The sequence below is a fragment of the Solanum dulcamara genome, chromosome 12 (assembly GCF_947179165.1).
Source record: "Solanum dulcamara chromosome 12, daSolDulc1.2, whole genome shotgun sequence".
NCBI classification, from domain to species: Eukaryota; Viridiplantae; Streptophyta; class Magnoliopsida; order Solanales; family Solanaceae; genus Solanum; species Solanum dulcamara.
In genome coordinates, this window is record NC_077248.1 from 4,636,769 (window position 1) to 4,651,448 (window position 14,680).

At 35.9% G+C, this 14,680-nt stretch overlaps 1 protein-coding gene, 1 long non-coding RNA gene and 1 other non-coding gene across 3 annotated transcripts; all 3 read right to left on the reverse strand.

The window, feature by feature from the left end:
* Positions 1–374: 374 nt before the first annotated feature.
* On the reverse strand, positions 375–4,437 carry LOC129876051 (heme-binding-like protein At3g10130, chloroplastic). The gene is made up of 8 exons (XM_055951342.1): positions 4,195–4,437; positions 3,992–4,081; positions 3,817–3,887; positions 2,549–2,650; positions 2,346–2,450; positions 1,270–1,405; positions 821–930; positions 375–705 (listed from the first exon to the last, which is right to left on the reverse strand). The coding sequence occupies exons 1-8, from the start codon at positions 4,388–4,390 to the stop codon at positions 631–633; spliced, it is 885 nt and encodes a 294-aa protein (XP_055807317.1). The 5' UTR covers positions 4,391–4,437; the 3' UTR covers positions 375–630.
* A 625-nt stretch (positions 4,438–5,062) lies between these two features.
* On the reverse strand, positions 5,063–11,106 carry LOC129876052 (uncharacterized). Its single transcript, XR_008763285.1, has 4 exons — positions 10,821–11,106; positions 9,909–10,045; positions 6,484–6,518; positions 5,063–5,570 (listed from the first exon to the last, which is right to left on the reverse strand). It is a non-coding gene; the product is annotated as an uncharacterized LOC129876052 (long non-coding RNA).
* On the reverse strand, positions 10,893–10,995 carry LOC129877975 (U6 spliceosomal RNA). The gene has a single exon (XR_008763683.1). It is a non-coding gene; the product is annotated as a U6 spliceosomal RNA (small nuclear RNA).
* Positions 11,107–14,680: the final 3,574 nt, after the last annotated feature.

Sequence of the window (14,680 nt, forward strand, 5' to 3'; positions counted from 1 at the left end):
ACCTCCCTTGTACATATAACAATAAAAACGTGATTTCAGTGTGATATGAAAAGTGTCCACTGATAATAAATTATCTTTTTTTAAAGAAAAAATTGTATGTTAGAAGTGAACAGTCAATACAAGGAGTCATCACAACTCTTCTGTTTTGAAAAAGTTATGATTACTATAAACCCCGCATGTGCTTGCTCCTTTTGCTTCTGTACTGGTCCTTCAAAATTGCACAACTTTTTTGGATGATCCAATACACACCCGACCATAGTATTATAGGTAATCATATTATCTAAAATTCAAATATAGATAAGCTTCTGGTAAATGAATAAATATTACCCAAGATATGCCTAATAATACAGAATCAAATGGAGGAACACGAATAGTAAAAAAGACTAAAGTGTCTTATTATTTTCAGAGTAGGAGCAATATAAGACCTGTACATTGCTGTGCATATACATAACCTAGTGACCAAAAGGTCAAGCAATCGCCTGAAATGTATATATACAAGGAGTATATTAATACAATATTATATACATACACACACAATATATGTCTTGAATGAATACTGGCGAAGTTTTGCTTCTCTGGTTCTATACATTAGTGAACGGATTTATATGCAATATACTGCACATTGACTATCTATTCCTGTTTCCTTTCAACTTCCAGGCTAATCTCATTCCGACGTGTGAAAGGAAGAGTAAATGGTGGATTATACTGCAAGCAGAAGTATAACAAATACACAGCTAGTAAGTTACTTTAGTTACACTAGGTCAAAATCTTTTCTCCAGGATATATTATAAGTATAATTGAAATAGTTCTGCAAATATACCTGTGCGACTTCTATCAAGGCACCATCTTTTACCTGAAACTCTGCATCTCGCTTTAGTGCAGCTCGAAGTCTTGATTCTCGTCCTTTAACTTCTTCGTCATTCACAAAACCTTCATCGGAATAGAAGGCTGTAAGTAAGGATACAAAACTTGAAAAACAGAATTCCTAAATGTTTTCTCTTTTGAACTCTGAATTGAACACCACCATTCGTCACAGCAGGCTTATAGGACATTAAAGAAACAAACAGAAGTACAACTATGTACAAGTTTCTCCCATATCATAACAAGTGAATCGATCAATAAAAGTACTAAGTAACTTTAACAAGATCTACATCTATAAACCAATGACACAGATCCCAGCTTTCTGACTACTCAGATGTTGAATTTCAAAGAAAACTTAAAATTCCATCTTGAACATTATATTGACATGCTAAATATGAAGTTACAAACCTGAAAAAGCAACAACGGCGACAGTTTTCCTAGGCACCTCTTTGATAGTTACAGAGGAATCCTTTGGTAGTGGCAAGTCCGAACCATACTTGGAGGGCATGACGAAGGACATCCTCCACTTTTCCTGATCTTCCACCTAATGAAATTCTTAATGAGATTCCAGTAGGTGTAGTTTTTTGTGAAAATACGAGAGCAGGAAATAAATATAACAACTATATACACAATATTCATCTTTTTTTCATTTTGGGTGACGATGGGGTGGGACGTGGGAGGGTTAATCACTAAAACATAGGATCAGACATCAGTTAAAAGCAACTTCTTCTTTTCTAGAATGGACGAATGCTGTTTTTGAGAATATGGATTTGCAATAGTACCATCTAATAGTTTCCCGTTCTCCCAGATATGGATTTGCACTAGTACCCTCTGAGAATACTACAGGTTCAAACAATAAGCAACCACAATGTTTACATTTCATATGTACCTGATCTGGCATATATGCCTAGCAAACAATTGAAAGATCCTCAAGTGGCTAGATTGATCATGATACAAGAGAGTCAGTATAAATAATTTACTCAAGCTCATCATACATAATTTTATTTCCTCTTCTTTGTGTTCTATAGATCAGAAGCATCCAGCAGAGCCTAGCCGTCTTTCTAAATGGGGGTGCTCGAGGCACCTCATTTCGGCTTTTATCAAATCCACATCAAGAACGTAAATGTGTTTCTCTTTGTGAATTAGGTGACTAGATGATGTTTTTTTTCCCCAATAGAATCAGTAAAAGTCAGTGTTTCCATTTGGCGACACGAGGTCTTTATTAGAGTAGTTCTTCATTTATCATTTCTCAAGTTATGTAGTGACTCAACCCCATTATTTTATCACTTTATTACTTTTAGTAACACCATGCATCAGCATCCATGTTAGTAGTCCCTCTTCCAGAGTATCTCCAATTCCCCGAGAAAAACACAATATGTCTCCAAAGGTACTGCACAGAAAAGAGTCGAGCAAAAAGCATGCAACATAGAGTAATCAAGCCGTCTAAAACGAAAAAAAAGCAATGACCAGTAGAAGAGTTTTACCTTTTTAGTTATCACTGGAGTAGTCATTTCCATTTTCTCCCCATCAGATTGAGTTCTACGAGTGATTACGGGTGTCGTCATTGCCATACTCTCCTTCTTCGTGTTCTGGAAGTCACCAAGAAACAGAACAGAGACAAAGAAGGCCACCATTACAATGTGGTTTGAGGCGATCTAAGGTTGACTCTATAAGTACCTTCAACTACCTTACCAAACAAGTACTCTGCCAATGTGTTGAAGGATTGAGATGCACCATTAAAGTCAAACCCAGACTTCCCAGGCATTGTAGCCTCGGCAACAAAGTAAGGCTGTTTAAAGTCACAATACTACTTTAGATAAATGAACAAAATTATAATGAAAAAGAAAGATGGTTAAAAGGATAATTAGGAAAAAATTTTGATCAAGATGACAGCATAAAGAGATGTCGGTGAGTAAAGTTCTAATAATACAGCATGTCTATAATATTGTAGATTAATGCTATTAAGAAGAAATATATGATAACACAGTGACTGATGATCCAGAATTCAGGTTAAATGCAAAGGACTATTTGCCAAAATTTAATGTCAATGACTTTCAAACAAAGGATTCATGGCTTCAATACGAATGGAGAGAGCTTATGACATGCTTAATTCTAGGTGATCAAACCAAAAGTTAGAACATAATAATCTTATTTCAAGAAACTGTCAACTCTGCTTTTCTAATCATGTCTTAATGCTGAGTCAGTGTCACAAACATGTTACTCAAAATTGAGGAAACTGCTGAGTTGTGATCGTTAGTCTGTTTCAGTCAATTTCTTACTGTTTTAGAATAATTTTGGATACCAAATCTCTCTCATGATAGACATGCTGACTCTTCACTATAACTGCCGTTCTCCAGTATGATTAAACAACATTACTCTCCTCGTTCCATGTGGATTGTGCATTTCAGCTATTTGAAATCCTTTAATGCTTGTTTTTATGACCACAATAAGGTTACTGACATGTATGAACAAATGCCCATTTCTTCAAGAAAAGACTCAGAATCAATTTTATACCAAAATCTGCAAAATGCCTCCCTTGTATCTATTGACATGACCTAGTAATTTTCACCAACTAATGCTTTCTCGTATTAGTATTTAGAACCATAGATCACTTTGAGAGAACTCACTATAATCACCATATATCAAGAAATACTGACTAAAGATTCTGTGTGAGAGAACATGTAGCAGCTGGTGCAAACAAATTTAATAAACAATGTATCTGGCCTAATACATGTATCTATGGTAAGTAGTATTCTAAAGGTTTCCTCATCACAAATTTCCTCTCTATCTTCCACATATTTTTAATGAAAGTTTTCAAACTATTTTTGTTAGTCAAATATTGCTTCTCTTTCATCTAGAACCAATACTGTGATAAACTTGCAGAACGGATGCATATACTCTCTCGATGCTACTGGAAAAAAGAGTATGAATAGAAATTAGTCACAGCACATATACCTCGACTTCTCTTATCTCATACTGATCACTGCGTTTCAAAACCTTGAATTTCACTGTCTCTAGATCCGGCACTTCAAGAAGATGACAGTGTAGGAGTTACATGTACCGGAGTTGTCGGGCATTATCATTGAAAAAAAGAGAATATAACAATCATAAATATTTTAAAAAAGAATACCAGACATCAAAGCTTCCTCTAAATTCCGACTTTCAAATATCCTCTTCGGAAACACGTACTTCGCGGTTTCACTGGCCAATTCCGTCAGAACTGCCAACAATATAACAATCAATCAATCATTCAACATCGTTCTCATTCCAAATCTAGCTCGAGGACTAAAAATATGATTAATTGAGGAATCAGGAATTGGAAGGAAAACTTACGTTTCTGAGAAAGAGAAGAGGTTTGGGAGGCGAGAGCTATGACGAGGGAGATTCTAGCTTCGAGAGCTGACATGCCGTTTCTCCGCTGCGGAGGAGCGGTGCTGCTTCTGTTAACTGCCATGGATTTGATCGGCGAAGGTCTGATTCTGCTTGTGGATGGAGGAGCAAAAAAGGAAGAAGGTGAAACCAGAAACATCTTTATGTTGCAGTGTTTTAGGCTGTTAATTTAAAATAATCTTTGGCAGAAATAGAAAATAAACTTACAATCTAGCGAATTTCTGTGATTGATTCCTTCTATAAATTCCAAATATAACAGGAGATTAATTCATCGAGCACACTCTCAAAGGAAGTTAGATATTTCCACTTCATCACCACTTGCCATTTATCTTTTGAATTTTGCATGAATGCACCTTTAGATTTTCTAAATTAGTACTTGTTGCCCGGAATAATTTGGTTACTTCCTCAGTTCCTTCTCTTACCACATTTTTTTTTAATAGACAAAAGAACATAAAGATAAACGTTCGATACTCATCTTGACTGACAATCAATCAACCTCGACTCTCTTAAAATAAAATGTGTCGTTTTCAGGAGATAAAAATATATTGAAGTAATTGTTCTCTAAAATCATAATAAAAATGTAATTTTTGTTTTTCTTTCGTCTATTAAGACCACTTCTAGAGTTCTAGTCCCCAGACTTTTTATTAGTTAATCATGGTAAAGCGTCTATACTCGACTAGTACAATACACAATGGGGTAGTTGGTTCCAATTTCTTACAAGCGAATGAGTCTATGCTTAATTCTATCATTAGAAAAAACTATTCCTAATAATTTGAATATACCAATGTCTTTCTTTATGAATAAAAATAAATAAGATAAAACCCAATAATAATACTATAAAGAAAATAAATAAAAAGGTTGATACATTCGCAAAAAAGCCCAACCAACGATAGGACATAGCACGATGAACCAATGTGAATACTCGTAACCACAAATTACTATTATGCTATTGTCCTACAAATTATCAACCCATACATCAGTTGCCATAATTCTAATCTTCCACAAAACATTCATAACCATAAGATTGTTGTTCTACATCCAAACCCCCTCCCCCTATCAAGCAAGAAGGAAGTGGCTCTTCCCACGGCGGAGTCACCACCAACAGAGAGTGATGATATACCAAAGGCACATAACCAGAAAACCGACCCAAAATGATTGTAAATAGAGTCTCCAGCCAATGTAAGCATGCTTAGATCCAAATTTGTCTTCAATATTAGTCTATTAAGAATGGAAGCAACACCCTCAGGCCTCAGTATTCACATTTGCAGAGGCACCTGAGCATATGGACACCTCTAGATCCAGAGGTATCCACTGTGAATCTGCCAAGAAAAACACAAATATCATTTAAGTCTGAAAGCAAACATAATGTGCGTTTCACATTAAACAATTCAATTAGGTATTATGCAAAACAAGAGATGGAAATAAAAGAAGTCTTCTCCTATTCACTTCACTTGGTAAAGAGACAATTTAAGAATTAGGAGAATCATAGTTAAACCATGTTTATGTCAGATGAAATCATTAAGGATGGGGATTGTGCCGGGAAGGTAAATAGAAACTAATCCATTTTGTTTGATCCTGAAATAACATAAGCCATATGATACAGCAATTTAGACATTCCAATGGTAATCATAAGTATATAACAGAACAAAAAATATTGCACAAAAAGCGTCTCAATGTATTAAAGATAGTAGAACAAATCTACAAACAATTTTCGATTCTGAATATCAAACAAGCAACTGTATTCAACATGATCATTTGGATAGCAGATAGGCAGTTTCATAATGGAGGACAAAAAATACAAGTGCTTGGATTATTTTTGGAGTGTAGAATTTGGACTTGAAATCGGATTAAAGTTCCCTGTTCATAGGATAAGTTAATGTGGGATACCTTACAGTCTAATTGTTATTGTAATTCTTTTATGATGTAATACACCTCTGACTAGCTTTTCTTAATGACAATGGTGTCCCAACCAAATTAGGCGTACCTCGGCTACCTTCCGCCAACATAGGTATTGAGCAATCCCACACTTAATCCACCAAAAACCAAATGAATGACACAAGTATCACACAATTGACAACCAGAGATGGACCCATATGTATAGGTGTGGGTACATGTGCACCCGTTGACTTCGAAAAAAATTATATATATATATATATGTGTGTGTGTGTGTGTATATACTTTGAGGAACAAATATATATATTTAACTGTGCACTCTTACAAACAGAAGTGCACCTTGAGGCGTTGGTTGAAGCTGCTGCTTCCACAACCTGCAATCAACATGTATATTCATCACCTTTGACCATGGAGCTATAACAATTAATTGTTACAACAAAGCTAAAATCTAAGTATTAGAACTCATATTTCACCTATTTATTTGTATTTTCGCTACTGCTCACACCACTATGACCAATCACACACGCTATTATCCCTCAATCATTTGCTAGCACCTACGTTAAGATAACGGTGCCCCATCGGTCTTCAAATCCCAGACTGGAGATGGGCCATAATTATAGCTTGTGGTCTATATGGAAAAGGATATTTTGCAGTGAAAACTAAACAAAGAATGATCTTTTCAGCTTCTCCATAGAATTTATTTATCTTCAAGAAGAAACAGAAAGGGACATCTAATGAGAGTGGAATAAAGTACTTAATTGCTCATATGGATAAATGTTTCAGATGTAACATGAGTGAATTTCACAAAAATATCAGAATTGTTAGAAGGAAAAAAAAACTAAGGCGCAATAATATGCTTATCGCCGTCAGCTAAATTAGAGGAAACGGGAAATAAAACAGACGAAAGAAATTCCGAGTAACTTACGAACCCTCGCCGCCACCTACCGACAAAACAAACAAAATATTTTGGACCGGAGCATCAGCGCCGACGACCAGTCAAAATACTTGAACCATTACTCGATTTGTTCGTGTCATCGAAGTCCATTGCTTCGCTAGGGTTCTTATTGCGCTGTAAAGTTGTCTCCATGCTCGATGGGAGAAACGTAAAAGAAGATATCAGTAGATTAAATGTCGTTTTGGGTCCTTAAGTTTTGAAAATCAAACATTTCGTCCCCTTTTTATGAGCGTTTATTTCAACGCTCCCTCAAGTATTCATTCACATAATGAAGTTCCTTAACCAAATTACCCCTTCTTCTTTTTTATTTAACTCCCTCCGTCCCAACTTATATAACACTTTTCGCTTTTTGAGAGTCAATTAGTTTAAGTTTAAACAGAAATTTGAGCATCGAATCTTCAAATTTTTTGAAATAAAATTTATATATTTGTAAACTACATAAAAAATATTATAAGTCACAATAATTGACAATTCAAAATATTTAAAAGATCTATGAAAAAATTGTGGTCAATACAGATTTGACCCAATGTCAAACTGCCCAAAGGCTCAGAATGAGACGAGTTAGGAATCCAGAATGACTTCATTGACTGATCACCAAGCAAGAAAGACACTTTACGCAGCATTTCAGGTCAAAAAATTCTATAAGCCTATTATCAAGTTAGGTTAGGCCAACCTTGAAACTAGATGTGGTCACCTTTCTGATCTAACACCACGGGCGATGGCCAGGGATCATCCTCTAAATAGGACAGAAAAGAAAGAAGGAATCTTCCTAGGAAGAACCTAGACGGTTTCTGGAAGCATCCTTGACTTTGTTGTTCACAATAGCAGCTTGCCAAGTGGGAGAATGAGAACCGTCAGATCGAGGGCATGAAGGCTATAACATAGAGTTGGAGGCCTTATTTCTGGGATATCCAGAAAATCCCATTCAAGAAGCCCCTACTTATACCCCTTCTCCCTCCTATACTCGATGGATCAATTGAACAACTTTACAGAGAAAAATGGAATTTCGAACAGCTATAGAAGCGAACAACTTGATCGCGAACTATAGTCTTTGTTTGTTAGATTGACTGATTCGAATCGATTGGGATTTGTTTGAATTTCAAAATTCGAAAGATGCCACATAAATTGAAATGAAGGAAGTACTATATTGTCATAGATATAATATTAATTATGAGAAATACCACTAAATTTGGTGTTGGGAACTTGGGATGAATAGGATTTGTTCTTCCTTAACTCGAGCTCTCTAGTTCATGTCCTAAAAAAAAATTAAAAAAAAATTTAATGGAAGTATTTTTTCTATACGTAACATAAATTCAGATTAATGGGATCTCAAAATAGGGACAAACCTTGGGCAGAAAACATAAAAGGGCTGTTTCGTTTGAAGACTAGTTATGTTGAGATTAATTATACTGAAATTAGTTATCTTTTTACTATTTGATTTGTTTGGCTTGAATAGAAAATTATATGTAACATATATTTTTTTGCCTTTAAGGATCACTATAACCCCAAGCATCAGAGCAAACTATTATCATGTGTTTCTACCAAATCATGTTCTCAAAACTCAGAAATTACTGCACAAAAATAAAAGATTAAATATGAGTACCCATAACCACAAAAATATTATACAAGTTTATTTATGAAGCCTCTGTAACACTATGAATGAAAAATGGAGAAAGTTTGTGCATATGACCAAACTATACAAAAAGAATTATATCATCCAACGTGCTCTCACGATCTTCACTAAGGCTACGTACTCATCACCCTTTTCGGACCCACTTGTGAAATCACCTTGGAATTGTTGTCATTGTAACGTGCTCCCACGATCAAGACTGAGATCACCAAAATGGAAGGGACATGATTCTAGCTCGCACGTGGCTCACCCTACACCAGACTTAATCTGCAAAATGAAGTCCCTTTTTTCATCTTTGCCTTAGGACGACTCCTCCTTCAATGTTCTAGCAGCAAGGAAATATTTCTTTGTCAAAGAAAGGGGAGGGGGAGGGGGGGGGGGGGGGAATTTGCTTTTATGTCACAAAAGTTACTGGATGAGAAAAGGCTTACTTAACATTTATGCACAGTAGCTTAGGACATAGATACTTCTTGACTTAGAATAGTTGCAAGTTAGTATTGTAGTTTCTTCATTGCAGACAGAAAATATCATAAACAAATTTACAACAATTTGGACGAGTTTCTTAAACTTAAAAAGTATAGAAGAATGGAGAAAATCCATTGCATAAAGCGGCTCATGATGTAGATTAAAGATAGTAGAATGAATCTACAAAAAATTGTCAATTCTGAATAGCAAACAAGCAACTATATTGAACATGATTGTTAATTTGGGGGTTGCATAATGTCGAACGAAATATGGTCGAAGTTCTAGGATTATTTTTGGTGTGTGGAATTCGGACTTGAAAGCGGATTAGAGTTCCCCCATTCATACGATAAGTTTATCCCCGGGAAAGGGATGTGTGATACCTTGCAGTCAAGCATGATTGCTCTTATTATGATGTAATACACCTTTGGCTAGCTTTGTTTTCAATGACGATGATTTGAGGGCCAGCTTACACACACCTCACACCTGACTATTTCACTGGACTACTCCCACCAACACAGCACAGTACTAGATAATCCCACACTTAATCCACCAAAAAAAAAAAACATAAGTATGACACAAAGTATCACAACTGACAATCCCGGAACAAATTTCCTCATTAACAATTGCCAGATAGGATATACTTTTGGTTTTTGCTCTATATGTACAATTTTGCATAAAATAATCCCCAGTGCAGAAGCAATAAAATTAACTTACCATTTCTCCAATGAAAAAGAATACAATTCCCTCGCGTCTGCAACGCAAGGCCTGCAACACACTAACAATTTTGCTCCAACTTCACCATTTTTCACTCTCATTCGCATGTTTTCATTTCACTTTAGCCCGGATACCTCCTACACATAGAAAACCACAATTAGGCTGAAATCATTATAATTCACACTATGAACACCAATAACACACTAAAATATCATGTCACAGAGTTTTACACTAAAACATGATGCAATTGACACTCAAATACCAAATATCATGTCACAGAGTTTTACATTAATGTAGGAACACCACGGCAGCCCAATAGATACCTCCGTGTTCATTCATCTCATCATTATCTAGAATGACAGATCAAATATTTTGCAGAATATCAACTATTTTCTCCCAAAAAAATTCATAGTTAACGTGCATAATTTATCGAGGCTTTAAAGATTGCACCAATCATAACAATTTTCCAACCCTGTTTCCTAAGCAGCACTATTTGGATTATCTTTCACTCAAGCATTCATTATTATTTTTGCAATACAGAACCACTATAGGATATCTACTAAACAAAGAATGATCTTTCAACTTCTCCTCAAATTTGCTTATCTTCAAAAAGAGGAAATATGAAAGTTCATGGAGTGGAGAGTGAATTCAGGATTCAGGAGTGACTTTCACAATAGTAGATTAGTAGTAATATCAGGATTAAAAAAAATTAAACTAGGGCATAATAATATAAACGATCAAAAGTCCGAGTAGTTTACGAAACTCGAAAAATCTCGTGAGATCGTCGCCGCCGTCAACCGGCAGATAAATTTTCGACCGGAGCACTACCGTATAATTATGCCTATCACCGTCGGCTAAATTTGGGTAAACATGAAATAAACAGATGAAGTAAACTCTGATTAGGTCACGAACCTCGACTAAACTCGAGAGACCGCCGCCTCCGTCCAAAAAATGGATCGGAGAATCAGCGCCGACGACCGGCAAAAAAATTTGGACCATTTCTCGATTTGTGCGTGTCATCCTTGCGCAGGGGCCATGCTAATCTTCTCTGTATCGTTCCAATTTTATCGGATGTCCCCGAAGGGACGAACTCCATTACTTCGCTAGGGTTCTTATGGTGCTGTAAAGTTCTCTTTGTGCTCGATGTGGGAGAAACCGGGAACGTAAAAGCCGAGTAAATGTCGTTTTGGGTCCTTAAGTTTTGAAAACCAAACATTTCGTCCTATTTTAAGAATTGTTTATTTCAACATCAGCCCCTTAAGTATTTATTCACGTAATGAAGTTCCTTCTAAAGATGTCAAAATTTCCCTCATTTTTTGTATTATATTATCATATATTTAGATTTTTTGACAGTTTTCAAAGACTCAACATAAACAATTCGTTGATTCTTCGTTATTACAAAGAGTGCACTTTATAGTTTCTTTGGTATTTAGAAACAGTTGAAAAGGTGTATGATAATATTTGATTTATTATTAATTACGAGGATTATATTATCGAGGATCATATTGGGATGAAAAATTATTTTTATCGTTTTAAACATTTCAGCATTAAGCCTTGAAATTGACATTTTTTTTAAAATAGAAAACTTTTTCTCGTTAATAAATTTTATAGCGTATGAATCTGAATTAGTAAATCAAGGAGAAAACTATTCATAAATGAGAGTGACATTTGGTTGGTAAAATGGAGAAACTGACTAATCTCCACATAAAATTGTATATTGCAGTAGAATGTGTTGGAAAAATGCGGACTAACACAAAAATATATATGATCAAAATAATAGAAATAAAATGGAAAAATAATGACATCAAAAAATTTACGTGAAAACCCTTTTAAATAAGAAAAAAATCACGGGTCAAGAAGAGCAACTGATATCATTATAGTAAGGAATTTTACACTGGATAGTACCAAGTACAATACTCAAATATGACTACTACACACTCTTTTGATCTCTAAAATATCGCTCACATTCTATTTTTTTCTTCACAGACTATTTTCTTATAGTCTATGGAATACCTCATAGCTCTCTAAAAAAAAAATTTTTATCTATCTTGAGTGTATAAATTGAGGAGCTGAAGAGATCCTTTTATAGGAACTCTTCTCAGCTACCTCGCCCACTTTGTGTAACACCCCAAAATTTTTTACTAAGATTCGGACCATTCTTCGTGTACGTGTAGGATCGTACTCGATGATTTTAAAGTGAATGCATGAGTTATGATCAATTCCTAAGTAATTGAATGGTGTTAGATGTGATTTAAGGTCATAAGGGATCCCTAAAATCGAGTCAAATCCAAAGAACTCGTCTTGGCTAAGTTTCCGAATGAGTTCGTATAGGGATCAACTTCCAACGACCTTATCTTTTTGAATATAACAAACTGGGTGGCCCATAACCTATTAAATTAAAGGTCTTTGAGTCTTCTTTCCAACGCCACTAAGATTGTAATTTTTGGAATTCGGAGTCAAAAGTTATGATTATCCTACGACGGACTAGTACTGTAGGAATTTCAAGCCTGGACTATAACTACGGAAAACCTGGGCTTGGCGCCGCAGTGGCGCGACGTGCCACTATAGGGCCAGGAACAAGCCTCAGTAGTTTGGTCCTTGGCGCGATGCGCCACTATTAGGCCCGCAGGGTTTTTAAGCCCATTTTCCAGATTTCAGAAAAATTTAGGCTTGGCGCGACGCGCCAGAAAACAGCCTCAGTAGTTTGGTCCTTGGCACGATGCGCCACTGTTAGGTGTGGAGGGTTTTAAGCCCATTTTGGCTTGGCGCTGCAGTGGCGCGACGCGCCACTATAGCATTAGGAGGGTTTTTAGCCCATTTTTCCAGATTTTTTAGGAAGGGCAAATTGGACATTTTCCCTAATTATATATACACTAGCTTGGGATGATTTGGACCATTTTTTTCTGTCTTGTGCCTCTCTAAAAAAGCCCTAATCTCCATTCTCTTCTCTCTCAATCAATCTCCAACAAGAATTGCCCTAAAAAATTCTAAGGATTCAAGCCTTCCATTGAAGAACTAACATCAAGGTTCCTTCAAAGTTTTCACCAAGGTATGTAAGGCTACTCAAAGCATGGGTTGAATCCACCCATGTGCTCTACATCTTCTTTGAGATTAAATGTTCATAAAAATGGAGTTTCTTGATAGGCTTATGTCCAAATGAATCTTTTTCATCTATTAATTTAATTTTTGTTATGTTGATGTTGTTGAGTCAAGAAATTGATAAATTCTTCATGTTGGTATGAGTTGATTGATATAAGTTGTTAAACATATTTTGTTGATTTTATTAAATATGTTGATTATTTTAAATATGTTAATTTCCTTAAATATGTTGATTATCTTAAATTGTCTATTTAGAATCTTGGAGTCTTGATGAGTCCCGAAAAGATTTGCTAAATGAATGGAGAAATGATTGGATAGGATTACATGTTGTCATAAATGCATATCTAAACTACTCTTGAAAAATGTGATTAGGATTGATCGGACAGTATAATTGGAAGAGGTTTGATTGTGATAGAATTGATGAACTGACAAGGTTCCAAATGAGACTTATCGCTATGATTAGATTGAGTTGATTGGATGGAGTTTTATGAGCATTGAGTCTTGGGAGGAGTATCGAGCACCGAATTGGATAAGAGTAAGTAATAACTCGAATCCAATAACTACGTCGCCAAATGTAGGAGGAAATTGGACCGTTAAAGTTGGATGTTTCCCAAATTATTGTCCTGATATGATATGACTTGGTTGGTTATGAATCCATAATTGGTTGATTCGTTCATACCCTGGCAAAGTATGAACGGATGTGGCAACAACGTCGGCTTGTTGTACTATCACTGGCTCATAAGTGATAGTTGTCGGATAAGAAAAACTCTCATATAGGTCTTGATAGTACTCTGAGTCGGATTGGGTTGAATTGTATGTGATTGGTCGTGTTCAAACCATACTTTTGTTTAGACTTAGGACACTTGATTGAGTTGCTCCTTCTTCTGAGTTGAGATTCCGAGTTGATTTGATTCTCCCTTGATGTTTGTTTCATTCAGCCATTTTACATACTCGTACATTTCACCTACTGACGTCATTTGATCTGCATCATTTCATAATGCAGAGACAGGTACTAGAGATCATCAACCGACGCATCGTTGAAGATCTATTCACTTCCAGCTAGTTGGTGAGTCCTCTCTGTTTCCGGAGGATGCCGAAATATCTTCTTCTTTTTTGCTTTGATTAGTTTTCTTTTATTTTGATTTTTGGTAGTCATGGACCTGCCATCGGCACCTCCTGGATTGTTGATAGAGGCTTCATAGACTAGAGTATGGAAAATATTGAATTATTCATTTTGACTAGTTTTATTCTTACTAGTTGTTGATTGGATATAAGTTTGGCCTTTGGCCCTAAATTATGAATAGTATTCTTATGATTGAGTCTTCCGCTGATAGAATGTGACTGAATGAAAGTGTGATTGGACCAAGTGGTTCGCTTGAAGTCCAGAAATGGTTTTCGAGTGCCGGCCACGTCTAGGGTACCCTCCCGGGGCGTGACACTTTGTTGGATAAAACAAAAAATGGGCAGTTGTAGTTTGAAGACAGAAAAGAAAAAAGGGCAGTTCTATTTTGCTAAATAAAATAGAGGTTGCCACTTTGTTGAATAAAATAGGGGCTGGACCCCACAAATTTCCCCCTCCAATCTCATTCACTAAAATGAGGTATTTTCATCTTCTTAGAGAGAGCTCATGCTAACAAGTACTTTGCCCAAATCAAATTTGTCTCTTGTTACCA

Excerpts from the sequence above, each read along its gene's own strand:
- LOC129876051 (XM_055951342.1), bottom strand. The coding sequence starts at position 4,390 with ATGTTTCTGGTTTCACCTTCTTCCTTTTTTGCTCCTCCATCCACAAGC. Across the intron at positions 4,082-4,194 it reads CTCTTCTCTTTCTCAGAAAC|TTCTGACGGAATTGGCCAGT; the intron begins GTAAGTTTTCCT and ends TATTGTTGGCAG. Across the intron at positions 2,451-2,548 it reads CAGAGTACTTGTTTGGTAAG|AACACGAAGAAGGAGAGTAT; the intron begins GTAGTTGAAGGT and ends GGTGACTTCCAG.